The sequence below is a fragment of the Exophiala bonariae genome (genome assembly GCF_035927105.1).
Source record: "Exophiala bonariae strain CCFEE 5792 chromosome Unknown scaffold_15, whole genome shotgun sequence".
NCBI lineage: Eukaryota > Fungi > Ascomycota > Eurotiomycetes > Chaetothyriales > Herpotrichiellaceae > Exophiala > Exophiala bonariae.
Window position 1 is genome coordinate 787,518 of NW_027042490.1, and position 24,440 is coordinate 811,957.

A 24,440-nucleotide genomic window follows, 5' to 3' on the forward strand; every position below is an offset into this window, starting at 1 on the left:
GGGGATCGGGATTCGGAGATTTTCGACCACATTGTATAACTAGGCCGGGGTTTGGCATTGTACATTGGATCACCACGTTTTTATTCAGGATTGGTGGGTGATTTTGGATCGGAGTCCTGCATGATTGTCCCTATCGCCGATATTGCGTTGAGTCTGAGGATGCAGGCGGAAAAGGACACTCAGGGTGGACATGGCAAGAATAACAAAACGGCATGAGATGACGTTACTCGCCTTCAATATGTCGTGCTGGAACTGTCGGGGTATGGGGAAGGATGGATACCATGAGTCCAGGACCAGTGTGCCGCAATCACGAACATACATACTCTCCACGCTTGTAACAATATCAATAAAAGAGAAATCGTCGAAAGCGAAGATCTACCTACTTCTTATTTCGATGCGCAGAGTCATCTTGTCATCAGTATTCCCCTCGTCATCTCCCGCTGCTATTTCACACTACCGATGGGTGTCCGAAGAGACTCAGCTGCCACAACCAAGCCTAGATATATCGATTGGACGGTACACTGGGATTGGTATCATTGGCCGTTTCAACACAGCTCATCTGTCCTCGATTCGGGTCGCGGAAACTACAACACCAGCTAATGACTACCGCGTAAAAAGGACGAACAGTAGAAGGCGTGTATAAGGATTTTTAATCAGGTATCTGGAAGGTGATAATATTTTCAATTTATTTTGGACCACGTGGGATATGTCCCTAAAAACGCTGTGCATATACAGGAATGCCGCTTGAGATGTGTTCATTTCCACCAAGTAATATTCCGAAGACGTCGACCATACAGCCACCAGTGGTGCTCGACAAAGCAAAACCTTGACGCTGTCGTCGATGGACACCTTAAGTCCAAATGAATCCGAATCGCTAGCCACCCGCCCAGTTTCTTTACCGGCATTAATGTGAGACGAAGGTCAGGTATATCACTCACATGGTGATCTCGGGTCGCTTTGTATTTTAAAGGCTTCAAATCGTGAATAGCAGACAAGAGGTGCGCCGATGCACTTGTCCATTCGTGGACCTCCAGTCACTTTTGACGAAAGCGGTAAACAGTGGGAATCAGACCTTCACCAATGCCCATCAGCTTTGGTCGAGCACCGGATTCTTGAATGTCGAGGCACTGCCTTATATACAGACAACGAACAAACGCCCAAAGCGTATAAAGCCAAAAGCCCAGACGGAAACAATGACTTTATGTTCCGTAACCATTGCCGTTGACATCAGGCATCAGATTCTCGCTGGCGCCTTCAGCCTCATCTTCAAGTTGATCACGCTTCATATTGCGACTCTTGACGAAGGTGTAGATGACCAGGCATGCACCCACCACCACTGCAATGCTCGTGAGCATGGCATTGACAGGCACAGGATTGAGGTCGAACTTCACATGGGTCAGAGCATCGAGTGGGCTTTGTAAGAAATTAAACAAGCCAGCGAGACAGATAGTCAGCCCGTACACTTTGCCGAATGTCTGAAAGCCGAAAACTTTTGCAGCATAGTCGGAAACTGTGGTATAGTAGAATGGTCGATAGACGACAAAGAGACACACGTTTGCAATTGCGGCCCACATGTAGGGTAAGCAGCCTAGAACACCAATAATGGTTGCTGTCACCACTAGAAAGCCGAGAGCGAATGGTGTCGAAGTTTTGTCGAGGAGGGTGCCAATGAATGGTATGCTTAGAACTCCTCCTAAAGGTAGGGCAACATCGAAGAAATCGTTCACTGTCTTGGCTCTTGCGGGTGAACCAAGTAGATATTGCTCTTGTGGTCGAATGGTTGCAACGAAGTAATTGATTCTCGTCATCTGAATGACCGTAAACAGAGTGATCAGTATGAACCAGGGTGATTTGATCTGTTCAAGCGCAGTATAGCCGTGCATTGCTCCCCAAACACCGGATTTGGCATTTTTGTTCTCTTCGCGCTTTTGACGTTTTGCGTTCGTGCTCTTATCAAGTAAAAGCGACACCTCCTGGCTGATAGATTGTCGTCGCTCATTAATCGACCGAACTTCATCGCTTGTTGCATTTGGAGGTGTGGGCGCATTGATCTCTTCTTCTGCCTCGTGTACAACCTCGCTCACAGTCTTGTAGGACTCTTTGGGCATAACGAAGATCTGAACAATCAAGATAAACAGTGGCACGACCAGGTATGCAAGAAATAGATTGCGGGTGTTCAACCGCTTGCCGGTGCTCTCGTAAAGGATGCGGAAAAGCAGGAACAACGCGGATGAGGAATCAAATGCTCCGGTCAACAAGGCGAGAATCAACCCGGAATTCTTGGGGAAGGTATTCGACAGCTGGAAGGAAGAGATAAAAACGAAGGGTCCTCCAAGTGCAAGGAAGAAGTAGCCAGGCGTGAACAGATCCCCTTCAACCCTGGAGGCAGACGAAAAGAGTGCAGCTCCGATAGCAAGACACAGACTGCCAATAATACCACAAACTCGTGGACCATAGCGATCGAGAATCGTACCGATTGGCAAAGCGGCCACATTAGTCGAGACAGCGGCTATCGTGAACATTAGATTGAGTCTGATCTCTTGTTGCAAGCATGGTGAGGTGCCTTTCTCATGCTCCTCTACGGTGCATAGGTTTTTGAAGACCCCCTCATCTATCAGTACTGGCTTGATTGCAGCATAGCCAAAGACCACACCTGCAGCGAATAGACAATATATGATTGCAATGACAACCTGGACTAGATGCATTTGTCAGTTCAGACGTCTGACCTTGGCCTGCTCAACATGCTTTCTCCGGGTGCTAGGAGATGGCTTACCAACACGTTTCTGTTTGGATACTTCGTCAAATTGAAGAGCAGCAGTGACTACGCTCTCTCTTCGATCATGGTGCTTGGGCGGCACCCAGTCGCTCACCGGGTTGAAACTCATTCTCCTTGGTGTCGAAACATTGGAGCCTCGACGCTCTCGTTCGAAGCCATCGACGGAGGCAATTCGAGTGAGAGACATGGCGAACTCTGTGAACAGTCTCCAATATGGACAGTGACGGGTTGGACGGAAGAAGCAAGCGGTTGGTGGACAGAATGCGGAGTACCGAAGGCTCAGCAAACGAGATGATGAAGGGAATGGGGCACGGTTGGGGTCCTCTTGCACTTTCACTGGTCAATACCAGGTCTTGTGACTGCCAAAAAAGAGTAAAGATGCAACATTCAAGAGATCGATGATGCAAGTCAACATCGACAGGCAACAAGCAACAGTAACGGCGATGAGGTTGAAAGCTGAGGTCAATCTAATAGACCAGTGAGCATGTTGACATGGGCGACGACTGGGTGAACGACATTTTTAAGAAGCTGTCCCCATGAACCAGGCGAGCTCAGTATCGTTGAACCTGCTGATAACGATAAGGAAATTTTGCATCGTAAAACTTTGGCGGGGAAAAGATAAGAACCGAAACGATTGGTTGGCAGGCGAAGTCCAGGCAAAGATTGGCGCACTCGGCAGGCGGCCAGCGGAGGCCCATTGCCAGTGGTCCCCTCGGTCCATTTGGTTAGGACCGCCCGGAGGACGCTTCCAGGTGCCAATAGCTGAATTATCTGTAGCGACCACCCCCAAGCTCTTAACGGTAGTCAACTCTCTCGGCCTTCATGAATAATGGAAGGCACCGCCCGAAAGTACCACATGGTTATCGGCACAGTCCATTTTCTTCAATTTCCCTTCCTTCACCTTTCGTTGCCAAAACCTCTGTCCACCTGCCTGGCAGACTTTTCAGAATCGAAATCTTCTCCGAGCTTTCGGCATGCCATGCAAGACACTGGCTGAATGATTGGCAATAAGGAATGTCGTGCATATGATCCTCAAATAGTGAGGACATTTTCAAGCCACCCAAAGATGGTCCACCAATGATGGAGTGGGGAGGTAAGTCCCGGAGAGCTTAGGAAGGTTTCTAGGCACGATGGACCATCACTCTTTTGTCCATGTTTTCAAGGCAGAATTTCCCCGTAACTCTCAGCATCAGACCAAACATAAAACCTCAAAGTGTCTCGTCTTCAATGGTCAGCCTCGTTAGAAGATGCGCTCAGCCTGCGAATCAGCGGCGTGCCTCTGGAGACGCCCTGTACTGGGCTACCTCTAAATAAGGTGAGAAGTAGCCGCTCCGTGCGGCCACAGAAATAGACCTTGGCGCCTGAAGCGCCCAGCCCTGAAACAGGGCTCATCTTGCTCCATGTTAAACCACCACCAGCCGATTCTGGATCCATACACACATGTTGAGACATCTGGTCGACACATACTGAGCATGTTGCTGCATTGACCTCAGAAACCATGCGCTTGCCTTTGTTCATGAGTCTCAGGTTCTCAAGGATCTCCACCTCCATTCAGATACTTAAGAATGGCTGAATCTTCGGTTCTTGCAGATCATCTTCAAAGCTGGCTGTACAACATTTCCTTCAAGTCCAAAAGATTGCTCATAGTATTTCTCAGCCTGTGTACTGTCCTTTCCTGTCAAAAAAACACGATCCCCTCATTCCTTATCGAGCGGAAGACCACAGCAGCTTGAAGCACCAAGTCAAGCATCATTCCCTTGGTCGTGATTTGAGCAATTCATTCAACTGCACAATTCGACCTTTGGCAATTCTCAAAGATTCAACATGGGTCCCGATCACGGTGCTCTCGGTGCGACATTCAAGATCGCTCGAGTGCTCCAAGCAGCATCGATGATAGCGATGATTGGCATCACGGCGAATTTCATCTCTGAGATGGTCAGCGCTGGTGCGACGCCTCCTGCAATTCTCATCGGGATTCTGAGCATAGTGAGTGCTCCCCAAGTTTTCTGTATTCTGTATGCAATACTCACCCACATAGGTCTGCATTGCTGTGCTGTATTGTGCAATCACAGTCATTCTTTACTTCGATAACATCCTACCGTTCTTGATCAGCACTGGTCTTGACGCTCTTTTCTTGATTGCACTGATTGTTCTCTCGGTTATTGTTGGCAAGCCACTTTCCTACCTCAACTGCCAGATTCTGGACGAGGTTTCCAATACCAGCTCCAGTGCATATGACTTTACCTCGGCCTTGGGTAACAGTCTTAACAAGGATGGCAATGTTGACTATTCGCAATGGATCGGGACTTCCAAGGCCACGTGCCTTGAGATGAAATCCATCTGGGGTTTGAGCATTGCGCTCTGGTGAGTTGGCTCGAGGCACGTTTTCCCAGGGTTCGAGAACTGATGGAAGAACTGCAGCATTCTTTTTACCTTCTCGGCGGTGAGCAGCATCTGCTTATGGAAGAGGACCAAGCAGCCACCGGCTGAGAAACTCGACGCATAAGGCATTTCGTCCGAGCAACCTACGAGTAGCACCAGGCGAGTTTGCCAGGCGACTGAGCTAGACCGAACATCAGGGATGTTACACGAGCCTAGTGTTGCCTGACAGCCTGATGGTGGGGACCGTTAGAAATTGTCGGAGAAAATTGACCAGATCACCGGGTCGTGATCAAAGAAAAACGGCTTGGACGGGAATACGGACCACAGGGATGCATCTCGGTTACGGAGGTTTCTCAAGGCCATCCGACATACATTCAGGGTAACGGGGTTGGACACTTGGATTAATACTGTCAATTGATTAGCTGGTCAGTGGTCAGGGGGGGAAAGAGCCGGGCTCACAAACAAAAATGCAAGTTACACGTCAGCTTTGCTGGGTGAAGTAAAACCACTGCACCATGTGTCAGAAAATGATAGGCTGGAGTAGATCATGTGAGTTCGACACATTCATGCGGTGTCACCAAAAAGATATTTCGACAGATAACTACCTCGGACCTAGCTAGATGAATAGCTAGGTATGTAGAGCAAAGACAGAACGTCAGACAGCCATTGCGATCGTCGTGCATTCGGCATTGCAGTGTGTACCTGCCTTGTACCTCCCAACCCCAGTCGGGCGTGGGGCAATAGAAGTCTAGTTAGGTAGGTACTCGTAGTTGCTGGTCTCTCGTGGAATGATGATCCCCGGGTGACTACCTAGGTAGTCAAGTCCACATGCAGGAGATGGCAAAGAATGATTCCTGTATCACGCGAGCGAACTGCACGTTGTGCGTTGTGTGCTGGTTCTGATCAACATTGATGGTGGAGAAGAGCGTACATGCTACTAGTTAGTTAGTACGTGGAACACGATAGAGTCTCCGTATCCGCACTCAGATCGGACGAAATGGAATGTGGCATCTTGAAAAGCGAGGCAGAAGTAAGCGACCCATGTCCTTGGTTCTTCTGCTCTCAGGCCGTTCAGAGTCGGTCTCAAGACTCGGACTCAAAGACCTTTTGAGGTCCCACGGCTTTGGGTCGCTGGGCATGGCGCCTCGGGCGGCCTGAGCCCCCAATACCGATGGACTGGGTGCACAGAACCCCGCAAGAACAGCCCGTTGAGAACCTGAGGTTGGTCACCGCCGCCATGGGTCTTATTTTTAGATTACCCATGTCGCTTGCAATGGAATTTGGCTTTGGTGGTCTCTAGGCGTTGACCAGCGTCGAATGGTGTGAATTGTGTCATCTCATATACACAAAGTCATTGTTGCGAGGTGACCACTGCCTGCTGTATGCTGGTCCTCCAAGTCGACTCCGGTTGGGTGGGTGAGAAATCCGAAATGAATGACAACCGGAGGGTTGAGACTTACAGCACTGGGGATTTGGAACGAGGATGAGCGAATAATGGTAATGGTAATGGCCAGGGCCCTGGACTGCCATCATGTAGGTCATCGCAAGGGGTGTGTTCCTAGTAACCGTTGTCACCGCTTATTGGGTTTGGGTGCCTAGGGAGCTTGCTCAGGCTGGGCATGCGGCATCTCCCAAAGGAATTGTTGCTCACACGATAACAGAGATACTCGTACTGACGAATTGCAACAATACAAGCATTTAGATCCCTATCTGACTTTACTCAAGTACATATCTTTGTGGGTGATGGTCTGGAAAGCTACCTGAATACAATACCTTTAGGCTACAGCTAAGTTTGGCCAGATGCATATGCCCATTTTGCCCCATCTTCAGGCTCAAGGACATTGCTCGGGATCGTTGCGTACCTACGGAGAAAGTAGCCTCTGTTAGGCTGCGGCTCCGGACCATCCCTCCCTAACCACCCAAGGTTTCCACTCCTAAGAGTAAGGTATTTGCCCGACTCGGAGCACAAGGTCAATCGGTCTCCAGCAGAGTTCCACCACTGACTTCAATTCTAGTGGGAACTGCCTCTCCTGGAGCTTCCAACTATTCAAGTAACCCCCTCGCTTTGGGCCAAAGAAACTCCTATGCTCGTATTTTGGCTTTCGTCTTACTCAAACACTATGCCACTGCCACCCAAGCAGAACTCGCTGCCAATTCCTTGCGTCTGTGTCCACATCAGTGAGTGTCAATGCACCGAATTTCCGGGTCAGCAACCTCTTGACAAGTAATCCGAAATGTGGAAGATGGTCTCCACTCTTCTCGCGAACTCACTGAAGGCCCAACCCACCTGGGCCTGAGGCCGCTCAAACTTGTCCTCACGTTGCACTTTCCTATGCCCGCCAAGGTGGTCGTTTTCACTGCTACACCATGTTATCATCTCTCCGTGTTTCCATCCTCTTGACCATCAGCAGCTTCTTTCCCTGAATCCAAGACTTCAGAAACCCCTGTGTAGGAACACGTCAAAAGTTTTGCAATTTTATTGATCGTCTAAAGGATCTACGCATAGCTCCAACCCAGATCGGGGACTGAATTTCTCCACCGGCCACCTTTCCGCCACGATCGGGGCACCGGTTACCAGTCAGTTCTTCACCTTCTCGCCTGGACACTATCCTGGACAATCCCATTTTCGTGGAGCACTGTTGCATTTTCTATATTGTTGGCTACAATCTGGGTTTCAAGTTCCTGATTCATCCTCTTCCATATCGTCCGGTGACGATGCATCTTCATGATGACCTACCTTGAAAAGGATATGGATGACTTGAATTTGCCCAGCATCATCCCGGTCGATGCTGAGTATGGACGCTACGCTTATGACAGCGAAGAGCCGGAAGATGATGAACAGTCGGCTTATTCGGTCGCCTCTTCGATGTATAATTTTCGGGTAGAGCATGGACGAAGATATCATGACTACAAAAATGGACATCCATTCCCTCACGACGAAGTATCCGAAGAAAACGAGTACTGTATGCACGCCATGATCAACTGCTTACTCGGGAACAAGCCTTACTTGTCTCCTATCCCAGAGTCCGACCTTCACTGTGTTGCAGATGTTGGCACAGGCTTGGGTCTTTGGGCCGAAGGCTTGGCCGAAAGATGTCCAGATACAGAGGTGGTCGGAATTGATCTCACTCCTCATGATCGTCCCACTCTGCCGAATTGCTCTTATATTGTCTCAGATGCAACGGAAGAATGGGTGCTTGATCGCCCATCCATGAAATTTGATCTCATCCATATACGGTCTCTCTTCGTCGGCGTCAGCGATTGGCCTCAATTATACGAGCGCTGTTTTGAGTAAGTGGATTCTCTCCAGGTTGAGGCCATCTTCTTTCCGGCTTAAGCATGCATGTAATCCATGAAGTGCCATGATTTGGGCACAATTCTTGCAAACTCGACTAACTCGACTAGAAATTTGAACTCCGGTGGCTGGGTCGAACAACTAGAAGTCGAGATTAATGCATTTGCCGACGACCAAACTGAAGATTCGAACAGCTACATTAAAAGACTTTGCAACTATTCTACCGAGATGAGTCGGGCTACGGGACGAGACTTTCAGGTTTCCTCAAGTATGAAACAAATGATTGAGGAGGCTGGATTTGTAGACGTTCGTGAGCAAAAACTCAAGCTTCCACTTGGGCCATGGTCCACGGACCCAAAGATGAAAGACGTCGGAAGATTTTTTGAGCGATTTTACAAGACCGGTCTGCAAGGCTGGCTATTACAGATCTGCACAAGAAACTTAGGCGTGAGTATACTAGCCCTCTTCATGAAAGTCAGCTATGACTAACGAGCTTTGGTAGTGGACTGTGGACCAAGTTAACGAAGCTTGTATAAATGCATTTCAGGAGATCAATTCCCGAAAACATCATTACTACTTTCCATTGTGAGTCGCAATGAACCTTGAAGGAACATACAGCTAGACAGCACCTCTAATCACCCTCACAGAGTCATCGTTGTGGGAAGAAAACCTTGAGATACCCTCCTCTCGCCGTCAAAACTCATCTACTGTCAACAAGTCGTCACGCTTAATACAAAAAGCAATGCATGATTGGGCGCAATGAGAATTGGACATACCTATAACAGCAATCCTGGATACAGAAATCTTCAGACAGGATCATTTGCTACATTGTCTATTGCCCATGCTCTGAACAAGAGCTAGCAAGGAAAAAAGGAGATCCACAAGAATCAGCACCTCAGTGTGTATCTCGACAACATTTTGATGAATCAACTGCCAGATCAACCATGCCGGATGTTGGCAGCCTCTTGGGTGTGATTACTCAAGGTCAACTCCCCAAGGGCATTCAGCTTGGTTTTGCAAGCCAAAAACCGCAGAGTCCCTCGGCAATTTGACCATAAGCGATCTTCCTGGATCCGGGCGTCTTTCGAGGATGACGGATTGTGTATGTTGAGGGCCGGAATCTATTATGTGGGAGGCTCGGAATGAACACTGGCCAGAAAGGGGCAGTACAAAAGACATAAGATGATTTCTCCGGTGTTCATCCTGGCGAAAAGTATTCCAGACTGCCCCACCGGGATTCGCCCAGACTGGAATTGAACAAAGACTCTATTCCAGTGGCAGGAGGCTTCGGGGAAAGGAAATTGTGATCCAGTACAGATGTAGCATTTGATAGACAGCATAAATAACGAAACCCACCCAATGTCATACGCACGCAGGGAAACTGAATACTAATCACGAATTTCTGGACTAGGTACACGCCATCATTCCAGGGGTGGCACAAACCCACTAAGTTAGGCATTTAAAGGGCGTCAACTCCCACTTGCAAGAATGCTACGATCGAAGACCTCCCTCCGGAAGGCAAACATACCCATTTAACGCTTTTCGAAGTCAGACTGTCATTCTCAGTACTCCGTACCTAGGTAGTCAACACGATTTCCAACCAACAGCCTGATCCCCGAGAACTTGGTATTGTTAACCCCGTCGGGCGGTGACCCTTCGTCACGCCTCTGGCGCTCACCAAGGGTCAGGCACTGAAGCCCGAAAATGGGGAACCAAAGTTCTCGGTTGTCGTTGACCTCGGGAATTATCAGCACCTATGGAAACACCCAAGTTCTTTGCCCACCGGTTGACAAAGTCGATCCAGTTACTGTACTTAACTGAACAGATACCGGCATTACAAATTGCGCTTTCAAATCTCACAGCTTTAGGCGTGCCAGTACGAGAGAGAATGGTAATGGCTTTTTGCACCTTTCTCCTCGCTACGCGGGCCTGACAATCCTACACCCCTTTTTACAGGTCGCGCCGATTGCCTACTATCCATGTGCTGAGAGTTGCGGACTGTGTGCAGAGACTGCAAACGCTTCACAAAACCCGAACGTCCTCCGAGGCAGTCAACACAGTCGCGGCCAATGACAATGACTCAAGGCTTTACGACCTCCAATCGTCGACCCTGGTCTGCTCAATATCTCATCTTTTAGGCAGTCGCAGCCATCCAACTCATTTACCTAACCAGTATGAGAGATGTTCAAGCAAAGGGTGTTACCTAGTACATCGCCGCCAGCTATTTCCAGCCTCTCTGCAAACAGCACGATGCAGTAACACGAACGTCAAGTATGACTGCAGAACCAAAGACGCCGTCTCTATCTAAGGCTGACTGTGCCAATGCGGGTGTGATCCTTTCGACGACCTACAGCTTAATCCTTCTCGGACATCTATTTGCACGAGCATCTGCGAAGAACCTTCCGACCCGTCTAGGCCCAACATTGTTCTATTACACCTACCTTGATAGGAGCAGCTATGTACCTAGGTAGGGAATTTGTTTGTACAACTGATGCGTACTTAGTCAGGGCTCGAATCGGCCAAGCCTCTTTAGTCATCATGTTGTTTCTCCCTATTATCTCATTATCAGTATTTGGATTCATTCTTATCCTCCGCGGATCGGGCAAGCGGTTGAAGAGCAATGTACGGTGACGAAATGGTGTCCCGAATGACCTTCCTTGAAGAACTTGGGCAAAATGTTTGGACTGAATTCTACAGGTGGGCCACCGTTTATCGGGCTTTAACCAGGCGCCTGGAGCTCTTTGAGACAGCTACCCCTCGCTAGGCCCTGCACTCAACGGTAATTCCAAATCGCCTCCCTTGACATCACTTCTTTTTGCTTTTGACGTCGGGGACCTCGATATATTTGTGGATCCCGTGGAATTCCTAGCCGTTGTGAAACTACCAAGTATTAAAGAGATATCCGAGCCCGACTGGACATGTCAATTCATTCCATTCGAAAAGCACAGTATAACATCTCACTACCATAGCAGCAAAATTACGCCTAAACAACTACAACAACACCAGAACCACGAGAACCACCTCTCGAATCCACCAAATCCACAAATCAATCCATTACAATGCCTCAATACGAAGGACAATGCCACTGCGGCCAAATCGCCTGGACCGCCGAAATCCCCGAGGAGAAGCACATCCTCTGCCACTGCGGCGCATGCAAGCTCATGGGCGGTGGTGAATTCACGCTCAATCAGATCATCCCCAAGGACAACTTCAAGTTGACCAAGGGCGACTTGAAGGTCTACACCTACAAGGGCGATTCTGGCAACAACACCGATTGCTTCATGTGCCCCAACTGCGCGAGCAGCCCGTATCACCACCAACACGTCATGGGTAAAGTCTTCCATCTCCTTTTCCTCCCTAGCAATGTCATTTTCAACTGTACTAATACAAATACAATACTAGGCGAGGACAAGATTGTCATCCGCACGGGTCTGCTGAAGGGGACTGAGAAATGGGGCAAGCCAGCCGCCGAGATCTACGACAAGGATCGCGCCAGCTGGCTTCCTCAGACTGGTGAAAACAGTTTCCCAACTGTTCCTCCTTCATAAATCGGCGTTGAAACCATTGAAGGGGCGGGTTGTGAGGCCATGTTGAGCTGTCTAGCCCAGGCAGGAAGGACATTCTTTGTCGAAAGGAGGGAGTGAAATATCGGGAAGCAGACTGGAAAAACTGTGGCAGGTAATTCGATACCTCGGACCGGCTACATATCCAAGTAGTCAATTATAATTTCGAGACCGAGCTTCTGTTGCGAATCTGGTTCGATCACTTTAAATGGCTGATAATTCTGTGCGTGCATCGGTACACAATGCTCATGAATGAATCTTATATCCCGCTCGACATCCTGGATATTATGTAATAATGGCAGCGAAAATGACCCCTTCGACGTTCAGCCAATATATCAAGTTTGGGCCCATACATGGAGGGGAAGAAGAGATATGTAGGGCACCCACCCGCCACCATATGCACGTAGAATAACGTATAGACATCCAGCTCGATCATAGCAAGGCAGTCACCCCTCCTAGGTCATGCAGCGGAAGCTCCTCAATGGCAAAGAATCAAGACACACACAACTAACTGCAAGGCGCAGACAAGCCTCCCAGCCAGCACGAGGCTCCCCTAACCTCCAGCGTGCCCCTTCTCTATCTCTCTCTCGCGCGCGCGCGAAAGAAGGAACAAAGGCATCGACAGACAGACACCACCCAGCCATTCATCCACTACTGACCGGCGGAATAATCCCGACCTCATCACCAACCTGCACGGCGACACTCCAGCCCTCCAAGTCCCTCTGCCACCTCTCCCACCTCTCTTCGTTTTCACTCTCCCCTTCAGCCTCTCCCATCTCAGGAAACACGACGTCGACATACTCGAGATTGAGCGTGACGGCCGCCGAGGCGAGGATCTTGGGCAGGAAGCCCGGGAAGCGGGCGTCGAGGGTGCGGAAGATGGCGCCGAGCGTCGTCGGCGCCGCCAGCGTCAGCGACTCGGCGTCCGTGTAGGCCGACGCCGCCGCGAAGAGCAGGAGCGTGCATGTCCCGCCTGCCGCCGCTGATGCCGCTGTCGTGGCGTTGGCTACGTCGCTTGAGGATGCCATTGCGGTCCCAATATCGTCTGCGGGCGGACCCTGGGGCTTGTTGCAGGAAACCTTTCAAGGTTTGGAGGAATTGTGCCCTTCTCTGACTACCCCTGGTTGTGACTCTTAAAGATCTGTACAGAAGTGGTGATACTCTTCGTCCTTGGCGGAACTATCTCTCCTCCTTGGACTCTGGTGAAGATTGTCTTACAACCACGTGTGGTATATTACCCAGACACAGACCCCCTCTCCTTCGTCGAGGCTTGCGCTAGCTGTCCTGATCGACAATTTCTGTCTTACGGACTCCTCTCACGACTAGGAAGAAATTCTTCGAAATTTCTCGGAATTCAATTGAGAACGAAAATGGTATTACCCTTTCTTCAAGAGCTTTCGCAGTTCTTTTACCCTGGTATTAATTCATGTCATACCTTAGCTCGACCAAGTGTCGAAAGATGTCCGGATATCGCCGGACAGAGGAAGAACGATGTTCCTGATCATTCGGGACGATGTCGGACAATTTCAAGAAAGACAAATAATGACGTCATAGCATTCAATCGGTCATAGGAGGACGAGGTTCATTAAAGGTTCTGTTCTTGAACGGTTATTGAAGTAATTAAAGAGTGATAGTTGGAGTAATCATGCCGGTTTCAACCAAATTTGAGAACATAGATCACAAAAAACATAATTCGCATGAATCGTATTAACTACGCCAATTATGACTGGATGCACAACCTAACGACAGTCTTATCCTTTTCATAGATAGACGTCTGGAAAATTCCTGTTTGGGGTACCAAGAAAAGAAAATGATATAAGTTTGCTATGCTCATCAACCCAACAATCTTGGTCATAGTACACATAATCTAGTGCTCAAGCAATCTCAAACTTCCTTGGACAACCACGTTTTCGAGGATACATCCAGGAGGGAGATCAATGGTGCTGTTCTCCGTGGCAACGATAATGACGGTACCTTGGATTCAGTTAGTTGAACAGCCTCAGACATGCGAATGGAAATGGATGACTTACCCTTGAGAACAATACCCCGGCCAAAGTTGACATCGCCAGTGACTGTCAAATGGTCCAATTCCACGATATTGGGAATGCTGCCAATTCTCTTCTGGAATTGAGCAACCTTCTTGAAATCGCTGCCCAACTTGATCAAAGGAGCAGGGCCGAATCGGTTGGGATCAATGACTAATTGACCATGGCTCAAAGTGTAAAGGTTGGATTTAACCAACATAAGGTCGGAGCAAGTCTTGACTGGCAAGAAGCGTCTTCGAGGAACGTTGACACCGTGAGCATTCTTGAAATGTTTGATGGCAGCACCAACAGCAGTTTCAAGTTGAACAATGCTGATATCTGCTTCACCCTTCTTGTCTGCCGGGATTGACTTGTCATTGGGAATGATCTCCATCTCGAGCTCATTGGCTTCAACAACGCGCTTAATAGCTCGGAGGTTCATCCAAATGTTGTTGGTGTTGAAGTACTTGAATTTCTTGATCGACTTGAATTCATTGACGTATTGCTTGGGGACTTGTGCAATTTCGAGAAGTCTGGCTTTGCCTTCGTAATCAATAATGGTACCACCCTTGACGTCAGCCTTGGTCTTGTCGGTCAATTCCATGATGTATTCAGCCTTGGTCTCAACCATGTGCTGCAGAATTCGGAGATCAACAACAGCGCCCAAGTTATCAGCATTGGACAAGAAGATGATCTCGATTCCTCGGTCAAGTAGCTGATCAAGGATGCCGGAATTGTAGAGCGACTCGAAAACGTCACCGTGTCCAGGTGGATACCAGTCGGAAAGTGCAGAGTCATTGGTCTTTGGTGCAGGGAGAAGCGAATCCTTGAGCACACGAGGATATCTGGATTGGTTGAAGGTCAAAATATCAATGTTGTGACCCTCGTACTTCTTGATGATGGCAGCAGTGTCCTCGTCGGTGTTGAAGCTGTTCATCAGGACGAATGGGACATTGACATCATAAGTGCGGTTGAGGTACTCGATCTGGCGAACTGAGAGATCAAGGAAGGACATGCCATCTCTGACTTCAATGACGGATTTGGGACCGACACAACCCATGGAAGTACCAAGACCACCGTTGAGCTTGACAACAGCGAGTTTATTCAGGAAATCAACAGCGTCACTATTGGGGAGTTTGTCGTAGTTGACGACCTGATCTGGGTTGGGAGGGTTAATCTTGGCCCAGTCAATGGTATTGCCCTTTGCTCGGTCATTGAGATATCTTCTGAAGAGAGCGAAGAAGTTGTCCATTTCGGCTTCGAAACGCTTCTTCTCTGCGGGGTCTTTGACAGTATCGGCGAGGTTGTTGAGGGCATTTCGCATTTGGCTCGCAGCCACATTGGTAGATGTGTTTTCAAAGGCCTGCATAACAGGGGATTTCATTAGTAAAGGCTTTGGGTGATTCTTGAAGCCATTTGTAGTAGACGCGGCAAGCTCGAAAAGAGAGGGGACTTCAAGGAGTGGCATTGTGACGAACGCTGGTGGAAAGGAAACAGAGTAAGTGCTCAAGAGAGTAACAACAAAGAAAAGTTGTGGTGTTCAAAAGACAACTCGAGTGTCACTTCAAGCTGCGTGCTGTTGCTCTTTAATAATGAAAACCAACAGCGAGGTTGAACTCGTAGGTCTTGTGGTCCGGTAAGACATCCGAGCGCAGGTGCCCATGAATATTTGAGCAAGAGCGAGGGCCGTGCGGCGGAAGTGTTCCCGAACAGACAGATTCAATATTGTAAAGCACCATCTCTTGATACCGGATTGGGAAGGTTGGAAGGAATTGTGCAGATGAATCCAAAACATTGAGTATCGTTCTGCTTACCACATGAGACTGTGTCTTGCCATGGTGCCTCTTCTCACCAGCAGGAGCTGAGCCCCCGTTGTTTCCATTAGAAGCCGCGGGGCGAAGGTGGGAGGGAATAGCTTTGGAAGCCATTGTGTCGGTGAAAGTTGGAGAAGGAAGCTCTGGAATGGGGGGGTAAAAGGTAGATTTCAGAGAGAGATAGCTCTCGGTCTTTCAAGGGATTGATCCTTAAGGTCTGGAGAAGTTCTGGAAGAGGATGTAGATTAGCGAGCTGAATCAGCCAGATTTGAAAGCAGAGAGTGAAACACAGGTTTGCAACTCTTTGTCAGGAGGAGGGGAGGGTAGTAGTAAAAAGATTTTGTGTGAAGATGGGAAGATGATGGAAAAGCATCATTGGGAGGCAAAAGGTGACGAGACAGGGTAAATTGGCGAGGGGAACAACTGCAGCGATTGACTGCCAGTGCACGCACGCCAGTGCCAGCCAGTGGTTTCCGAGTCAGGGCAAGGTGTCATGGCAGCTCCAAAACAGAAAGCACTTGTCGATTCATTCCATCATGTGCAAAAAAACCCACGAGGCGGACCAACTCGACACTGACAGGTCAACAACAGGCCAGGGATGATGTCGTCCTGCATGTGGAAACATGAAGCCAAATGCCATCATCCCTTGCCAGCTGCTGGCAAGGGCAAAAAAGTGGAACGTGAGGGAGGCGGTCTGTACTCACAAGCTTGGTGGATTAGGTCTTGGTCGATAGTCGGTAGCTAGTAGATACCTAGGTGGTGATTGAATGGCTGATGAAATGCTGGAAAACAAAGTAGTATACACATGAACGAACTGGCCCGTCCACCGTCGTCAATGAAAGAGATCTTGCAAGGTTGAGTTTACAAGAGAAGCACTGATAAGTGCACGATCCCAAGATCGAATCTCATTCATATATCGAATCTCAATCTAGGCACTGTAGCACCAGAGCTTTTCCACCCGACTATCAATGAAATGTTGGGCAATTAGTGATTGTAACCTTCGGAAGACGAGACCGCAAGTGAAAAAATAAATTATCTCATTCGATGGATACTGGCAATGGTACGAGTAGCTTGAAGCCCTGGCACCCACCAGGAGACCATCCAAAAGGTCGATCTGGCCCTAGAATCACCTGGACCTGGCCTGCACCGCACCGGGAGCTGGCGAACAGGAAAAGCTTCCCCCACCATTTTTGCCCACGGGTAAGAATAACCCTCCTGGTTAGCTGCCCAGGTGTCTCCTCCTAACAATATCCCACCTACCAAAAACACAAAAGTGATCGGCTGTTTAGGGTGCTACCCCTCCATCGATCCTCCTCCTCCTCCCCTCAACTTCCTCGTTATTCCCTAGCTGCCCCTCCAAAACAGAAACCCGCCACCGAGCTAACGCACTCAGGGACTGGCCGTTCGCCATGTTCGCCATATCCGTCTCCACCGTTCGTGGTGACTAAACCCATCCCGGGCTGGAGGGACCGCCAGAAATACTCGTGGGATTTTCCGACCCGTTACCTATCCCAAGGACTGTGCTTGCCAACGGGTATGTGATCCTTTTTCTTCCCACTTCGCTGGGATTATCGCTGGAATAGGTACCGAGCAGGGCAATGATAAACCCTCTCCGTTAGGTATCAAACGCCACGCCACGCCACGCCACACCGCGCTCGTCGTCGTTGTCGTGAGCCAGCATTGAGATCTCTCGGATTATGAAAGGAATCGAGACAGAAGTGAGGCAATTTTTCGTCGAATCTTTGTCCTCCACTTTGTGTACTCGGTACTCGTACGAGACTGCTTTCCGGAACCTGTTTCACGCTTTCGCATTTTCTGGTGATCTCAAGCCCGTCATTTTCAGAAGGTGCAGACTTGGTACCTAGATCACTACAAGAACAGTATGCCCTCCCAGACCAGTCCAGTGGCGCGCGTGTCTGCAAATGTCCTTCCTTCAAGCACGCACATGGTCCAACCTCGCCGCTCGAATGGCAAACACTACTAGTTGGTTGACCAGGCTGCTGCAGAACGAGAACTTATCGACCGATTATTTTTCTGACCGCACGTCCGCGTCCGCGTCCAGGTCCGTCTAACAACGGCGTATGCAACTAGGTAGACGACCTAGACAGGTACCTAGGTACGCAGGCAACTAGGTAGACGACCTAGGCAGGTACCTAGGTACCAGCAGGATCCGTCCTTCCTGCATACACGGTCTGACTGGTCAAGAGGTGAATATAACACAGAGTATCATCCCTAGACCACAGACCGCCATATAGCAAGCCTCACCGCTCCTCTCGCGTCCAGCGCTCAGGGCATCATGCTTCCAGAGACGTGGGAACACTCCTACATAATTCGCAGCTCCATACCGAGAGCATTCGATAACTGTAGGTTGACATTAAACATAACGTATATTCTTTTGACCGGTTTTTTGTACCTGTGCCTGGTCGTCCATTGACCACGAAAGCTACCTAGCTTGGCTCTCCTGGCAAGCTCCCGAACGCAATTAATAAAATAAAAAGGATTCTGGTATCATAACAATACAAAAAAAGCTCAAAAGTTGTCGTGCTTTGTCGGAAAAAGAAAAGAGAAACCTGCCTCCTGGCCCTCTGCTGTCTTGCTCCAGCATCTTTACCCATATATCAACAATGGGAACCCGGACGTCTGAATTGGATCAACGCCACCACCGCCACAGTTGAACACAATTGATCACCACACCGAACTCCTGTTGAGTCCACTCCACTATTGGGCCTCATGTTTACCACTGACGTCCCTCCTTCCGAAGAAACTTCGACGTCCCTCACGTCTGGAGTCTGGGCTATCTCGGCCGCTAGTCGATGGTCTGAGGCCGTCTGTATGATCTCCAGTTCCGGGGGTGAAATTGCTTCTGATGGTGACACTTCCAGACCCTGCCTTGACAGTCTGTTCAGACCCGGCTCCTTGGTCGGAAACGAAGAAGAGAGCTTCGCCAAGGTCTTTGGATCGGAAGGTGTCGTGGTCCCTCACCAAGATCTGAAATTGTGCGTCTGGTGAGCATGGCACTTTGAAGTTTTCGTGGCTGGTGTCAAACTCCACCGTCCCCGAGCTTGATTTGATTGCCTTTGTCTTGAAAAGCTCTTTGCTCTTACTTCCCACCATTTTGAAGATAACCTGAACATCCGCTTTGGGAGGGTATCCGGTGGCTGAGACGACAATGAAGTTGGCCGTTCCGCCAGGAGCATCGCCACCTTTGAAACCATTAGTCGATAGTGTTGATTGAGCGCTCTTGGTGCGTGAATGCGTTGTAGGTGTTGCAGGTGAAGCTGAACCGTCGACCAGAGCAGCAGCTTTGGTTGGAGTAGCCATGACTGGGCTATCTGCGACAGGCTCATCGGTGGTGAACGAACCGTTAGTCTGAACTGGAGATTCATCTTTGCTGCTACTTCTACCGAGTATTCCTCGTTTGATGAAAGATGCCCCTTTCACCACTCCTCCACCAACTTTACCGACGCCCTTCACAGGCGCACCAATCACCTTACCGGCTGGTGCGAATGTACCTGCAAAGGTCGAGGTTCCTTGACGTGATCGGGTGATGTAATCCGGTTTGAATTGCATTTTCAACCGAATCACTCCGGATTTTCCATCCAGGGGATAAGTGATCTCCTTGGGTTGGAATGGTTCCAGTACTGCCAAGTTGATTGAAGTCGCACCCAGGAAATCTGCCTTGTCGCCAAAATCCCAATCATAGACATCGACTCGAAAGTCAGCCGCTGTCCTTGACGGAACCTGCACTTCGAAAAATTCGTTCCATGCTGGATGAAGTGTTTTCTTCTGGGTCTTCGTCCTGTGTACCTCCTTGCCATTGAGTTTGAATTTGCAGTAGGGGTCACTGAATCCATTTCGATCTGCTGAAGGAAGGTCTGCCGCGTCAAGAACATCCACGCGTAACGTACCCATATTGTTGATACTCTCACTGGGGTCGAGTTGCATCTTCACAGGTAGATATTTCAATTCAACCACCACTTTATTCAAACCGCCTTTCTCGCTCTTCAACGTAAGGGCAGTCGGCTTGTACAAGCACTGCTGTAAGGTCAGTAAAGTAGGCCCTTGCAATTTGGCGATAATATCGTCTTCGTCTTGCTTGCCGTCCTTTTCCGTTTTCTCGACCAGTCTCAACGTGATGCGAGACATGTCTAACTCACGGACCATGGCATCGCCTGTTTCTCCGAACTGATGCTCTCTCGATCGAACTTTCGATGAAATATAGCTGGGGAATAGTTGATCATCCATCAAAACCTCGAGTCGTATATCGCTGGTAGAGAATGAGCCTTCAACAATGTTGAACACAATAAGACCGGATTCTATAGGCGTTGTTAGCATCCGACGAACTGACAGACCAATATATTGCTTACCATATTTAGGCAGGTCTTCCACTGAGATCCTGACCTTGGGAGCTTCCTTCTTCGCCGAGATTGATGATCCGTTCAGAGAAGGAGAAATACCATTTCCATTGAGAGAGGCAAGACGACGACCGCTTTCCAGACTTTTACGCTGTTCGATACTTGGTCGAGGTATATCGAGTGAAGGCTTGATATCGACTGATGACTTCTTGCTGTGAGTTGAGATTGGCGTGGCGGGAACAGCGTCGACACCTTCTATCTCTGCCTCAGCCTTGCGCTCTTCTTCCTCTTCGTCTGGGTCGACCACATTCAAGGTAGGGTAGAATGCAACAGTGTAATTCACCGTGCCTTTCTCTTGTCCTGCACCACCAAGGCGAAGACCATGCGTAAACTCGGTTGTCTCATGAGTTTCGTAGCCTCCTTCTTCGCTTTCATGAATGAAATCCGATCCTGATATCTGAACCAGACCTAGAGAGCGATCTTTGCCTAACTTCTCTTCGTCCATTATTTCCAGAACCAACCGTTCTGATGCGCTGTGCATTGGAACATAGATAACTTCGTCCCAGGTAGGGTCCAGGTCGTTCTTGAAGGTAACAGTTCGTCCCTTGGGGATACCAGAAAGAAGAACTCGAGCATATGGGTCAGATTTGCCCATGGTTTCAAAGTTGCGGAGTTTATTTGCACTCTTGATATGCAGACGCATCACACCAATGGGCGTGACATAACCCCCAGATCCCACTGCCCCCTTCAAAGCCACAGGTTTCCATTCCAGTTTTAATTTCGCCTTGGCTGAAGGTGTCCCGTGGAGACTGAACCATTCCTGGCCTTTGTCCATGACCTTCATAAGGTCATCGACCTTCATTTGGTAGGTGCCCAATACAGGGTCTTTTGCAAGATCGCGATCGTCCTTGATTACCAAGCCGATTCTTGCTTTCTTCCGATCCGTGATCAGAACAGACTTGGTGTTGTCAGAGAAGACAGGATTGTTGGTTCGCTTCAGCTTGTTGGTAATATGGACCTCCTTGCCATTAAGGAGCAAGACTGCATATGGGTCAAGTGACCCGACCATACTTTTACTTCCATCGAGATCTTTAGCTTGCTCGATAGTGATTCTGGCGATACCTGTGTTCGATTCCGGTGGTGGTAGAGTCTCACCTGTTGGCAGCTTCTCTGACTCGATGACCGGGAAGAATCGTACGTCTGCTGAAATGACACCTCGATTTTTACCATTGGCAAGTACTTCTAGATGCAGATTCTCGTGTTCCATTGAAGTCTCCAGCCGATCCAGTGGGAAAGTGGCCGTTCCGAGATGCTTGTCTTTGCGAACGTCATTGTAATCGTAGACCTGTAATGTCAAAGCGTCCGTATAGTTTGTAACAATGATGTACAAAGTCTCGTTCCAGCGAGGGTTGGCATCTTCGTGAATGGTCTTGGTCCTTGCAAGCTCTTTTTGGCTGTTTAATGAAAGAACCGCATATGGATCGGGAGTTCCAGAGAATTTGTCGGGGTTCTTGAGGCCATGCGCGTTGTGCAAAGTGACAGCAACAACGCCAATTGCAAGATCGATCGGATTGCCTGACAACATCTTTGCCACCTCGATGGGGAAAACATTGGGATCGTACATCATGGGGGCAAGATTACCGTGAATCTGCTCCGTGATGAACGATTCTAGGCCAGGAATGAAGTTGATATCAAATCCAAATGTTTCTCCACCTAGAGGTTTGCACACATAGTCGATTGTGGGCCGACCAAGGAAGCAGATGTCGACTCTCTCGATGTGTGGAAATGGGATTTGCAGCTTCATACGCACACGCATGAGGCCGGAGAATTCGAAATCTTCAACGATGACCTTCATAGATTTACTGACCACACCTTTCCCAATTCGAATTTCGAGCACAACCTTGGGGTTGATCTTGGTTTTGAGCTGACGGGCCGTCATGTCCATGGTATCTGTGGGCGTGAAGCTGAATTTCCAGTCCATCATGACAATATCATCTTCGGACTTGGGATATGTCTTGACGAAGTCCATGCGAGGGGGTTTGGTTCCCAAAATGAAGGTTTCGAGTCGCATGCTGTCCAGGAAGGCAGGGGTCGAGGTGCTCAAGACTTGGTCAACCGACTGAACAATGCCTTTGGCGAGCTGCGGAGCATAGATGGGCCAGAATTTGACGAGGAAGCTGTTCATCCATTCCAGACTTTCGGTGTCTGTCTCCAGGCGTGCTTTGGCGAGTTCTCGAGTGATATCATCTCTGAAATTGCGACGTACTCGACGGATGGATGTCCTATAATATGTACCGCAGGTGGCCATGATGATGAAGACCCATCCGAGGCCACCACCCAAGAGGGCAACGAGCCATGATGAGAGGCATGCGAAGATGATGACACCGGTGTTATGATACCAGTCTAGCGGAGTGTTCAGTGAATCATCCATGCAAATGAGAGGGGGTTAGGACGCACCGCCAAAGAACTTCTCATCCAGTTTCCCTTCCAGCAGTGTCTGATGGTCGAGGAGGGAACCTTCCTCTTTATCTTCTTCCGTCTCACCAGAGCCGAAGCGAGGCGCCCATCCAAGTTTAGACCATTGCTCTTGCTCCTCGGGAGCAGGCCCGTCTTCTTGGACAGACTTGTTAGCAGGGGTTATGGCGGCTTCGGCTGCAGCGGCAGATTGTGGTGGAGGGAGATCATATTGGTCTGGGGTGCCGTCGTCCTGCGGAATGGATCAATGAGAGTACTCGTAAGCAGGTGGGGAGATGAGGGTTTACCAGATCAGTTGCGACGCCTACACCTTTTGCAGGGCGCTTGGTATCGTTTTGCCGCTAGCTTTGTGTCAATGATTGAGATTCCACTGGGTCAGAGAGGTGGTGGAGCAATACCGAACGTGCTTGCGCGGCCTTTTCCTCTGGCGAAGCATTAGGGTCGAATTGCAGAGCTGCAGAGCCGGCCTTCTTGCTCTCTTCTAACATGACACGTTCCGCATCTTGAGCTGTGACTGAGCTGTTTGGGTCTTGAGCAGCTTCAATGGCACCCTGACTCTTGAGCTCGTTCTTGAGGGCGGATACGGACATGGTGAGCGGTTGTGCAGCAACCCCGGTCCTAGGAAGTGCTTAGGTGACGAGGGTCATGGGAGGAAAGGAATTAGATAGGAAAAAACAAAGAGACGGTCAAGGCAAAGAAGAGATGTCTGTTCCACAAGAAGTGTGAAGGAACGCAAGTACAGAAACAATCACCTCGTTTGTATTCAGATTGGGCGCCAACGAGCGAGGGAGGAGCGGTGTTGCGCCAAATATGCATCGGCTTGACATGTTCCTTGGTTTGGGTGGCTGGCCAGCAAGAACTCGGTGTGGTTTAGGGACCTTGAACAGTGGTGACATGCCCAGCTGCCTAGGTGCCGTGGCTTATTCTACAAAGTGGGCACCTCGGCCAGGGAAGTGCCAGGCCCAAGGGCAGGGGCCGAACGCGCAAGTCCCTCCACGACTCTCCAAGCCTGCGGCTAACCGCTTGTCATGGGTGCCCCTCGGCCCTAAAGCAGCTCTAAAGCAGCCCTAAAGCTCCCTGTTGCATCATTCGAGCTGAACTCGCACTACCAAGCTGCGTCTCTGCTCCAATCATTATCTTGCTTCACCTCGATTTAAGTCTGGGGACCTTCGCTTGCCGACAGGGACGATAATGCATGTGTCCGCCGGCTCAAGATGTTGACTTCGGCTCATTCGTTAAAGGAAAAGGACTGTAACATAAACCCTGCCTTCCACGCACCAAGGTGTTTCTCGCTTGGTGAGAATGTCAAGCAATTCTTGAATCATGAGCCATCTTGCGTCACTGCTTCGTTGATCAAAACAAATTAAAACAAAACTGAGCCACAATCGACTTCGGATTTAAGCCACTCTAATCTCGAATGACGCAGCCTGGGTGATGCAGAGCATGGCAGTGCTTCTTACAGGCACCCGAAGTGACAAACTGAGCTTTTGCTCTCACTGATCGATGATGTGATCTGAGGAGCCGTCTGCCATTGTTCTTTATTGCTCCTACAGAACGATGCATGGTTCTGGCCTCTGTTGCATGCTTGTGCAGCTGTTCGTACCTGGGGATTGCTTCTGGTTAAAACCCGCCCGAGATGCAAAGGCACGGTGATTGCTCCAAAGCTTATCAAACCCACTGGCAGTCCACAACTCCGGCAGCTAAACACCTAGCTGGCTACCCAACCATGCCGGTGTCTTCGTGCCATCCCGGATGC

The 24,440-nt window shown here is 49.4% G+C and overlaps 6 protein-coding genes across 6 annotated transcripts; 2 read left to right on the forward strand and 4 right to left on the reverse strand.

The window, feature by feature from the left end:
- Positions 1 to 1,199: 1,199 nt before the first annotated feature.
- Positions 1,200 to 2,963, reverse strand: LTR84_003250 (uncharacterized protein; the record flags this gene model as incomplete). The annotated part of the gene is made up of 2 exons (XM_064846845.1): positions 1,200 to 2,695; positions 2,720 to 2,963. 2 exons carry the CDS (start codon positions 2,961 to 2,963, stop codon positions 1,200 to 1,202), a joined length of 1,740 nt encoding a protein of 579 aa, XP_064705825.1.
- Positions 2,964 to 4,600: 1,637 nt separating this feature from the next.
- Positions 4,601 to 5,282, forward strand: LTR84_003251 (uncharacterized protein; the record flags this gene model as incomplete). The annotated part of the gene is made up of 3 exons (XM_064846846.1): positions 4,601 to 4,762; positions 4,815 to 5,140; positions 5,198 to 5,282. 3 exons carry the CDS (start codon positions 4,601 to 4,603, stop codon positions 5,280 to 5,282), a joined length of 573 nt encoding a protein of 190 aa, XP_064705826.1.
- Positions 5,283 to 11,512: 6,230 nt separating this feature from the next.
- On the forward strand, positions 11,513 to 12,001 carry LTR84_003252 (uncharacterized protein; the record flags this gene model as incomplete). The annotated part of the gene is made up of 1 exon (XM_064846847.1): positions 11,513 to 12,001. One exon carries the CDS (start codon positions 11,513 to 11,515, stop codon positions 11,999 to 12,001), a length of 489 nt encoding a protein of 162 aa, XP_064705827.1.
- Positions 12,002 to 12,660: 659 nt separating this feature from the next.
- LTR84_003253 (uncharacterized protein) lies at positions 12,661 to 13,044 on the reverse strand (the record flags this gene model as incomplete). Its single annotated transcript, XM_064846848.1, has 1 exon — positions 12,661 to 13,044. The coding sequence occupies one exon, from the start codon at positions 13,042 to 13,044 to the stop codon at positions 12,661 to 12,663; it is 384 nt and encodes a 127-aa protein (XP_064705828.1).
- An 839-nt stretch (positions 13,045 to 13,883) lies between these two features.
- On the reverse strand, positions 13,884 to 15,508 carry FYU1 (putative UTP--glucose-1-phosphate uridylyltransferase; the record flags this gene model as incomplete). Its single annotated transcript, XM_064846849.1, has 2 exons — positions 13,884 to 13,990; positions 14,047 to 15,508. 2 exons carry the CDS (start codon positions 15,506 to 15,508, stop codon positions 13,884 to 13,886), a joined length of 1,569 nt encoding a protein of 522 aa, XP_064705829.1.
- A 3,064-nt stretch (positions 15,509 to 18,572) lies between these two features.
- On the reverse strand, positions 18,573 to 23,274 carry LTR84_003255 (uncharacterized protein; the record flags this gene model as incomplete). The annotated part of the gene is made up of 4 exons (XM_064846850.1): positions 18,573 to 22,612; positions 22,667 to 22,916; positions 22,972 to 23,025; positions 23,083 to 23,274. 4 exons carry the CDS (start codon positions 23,272 to 23,274, stop codon positions 18,573 to 18,575), a joined length of 4,536 nt encoding a protein of 1,511 aa, XP_064705830.1.
- Positions 23,275 to 24,440: the final 1,166 nt, after the last annotated feature.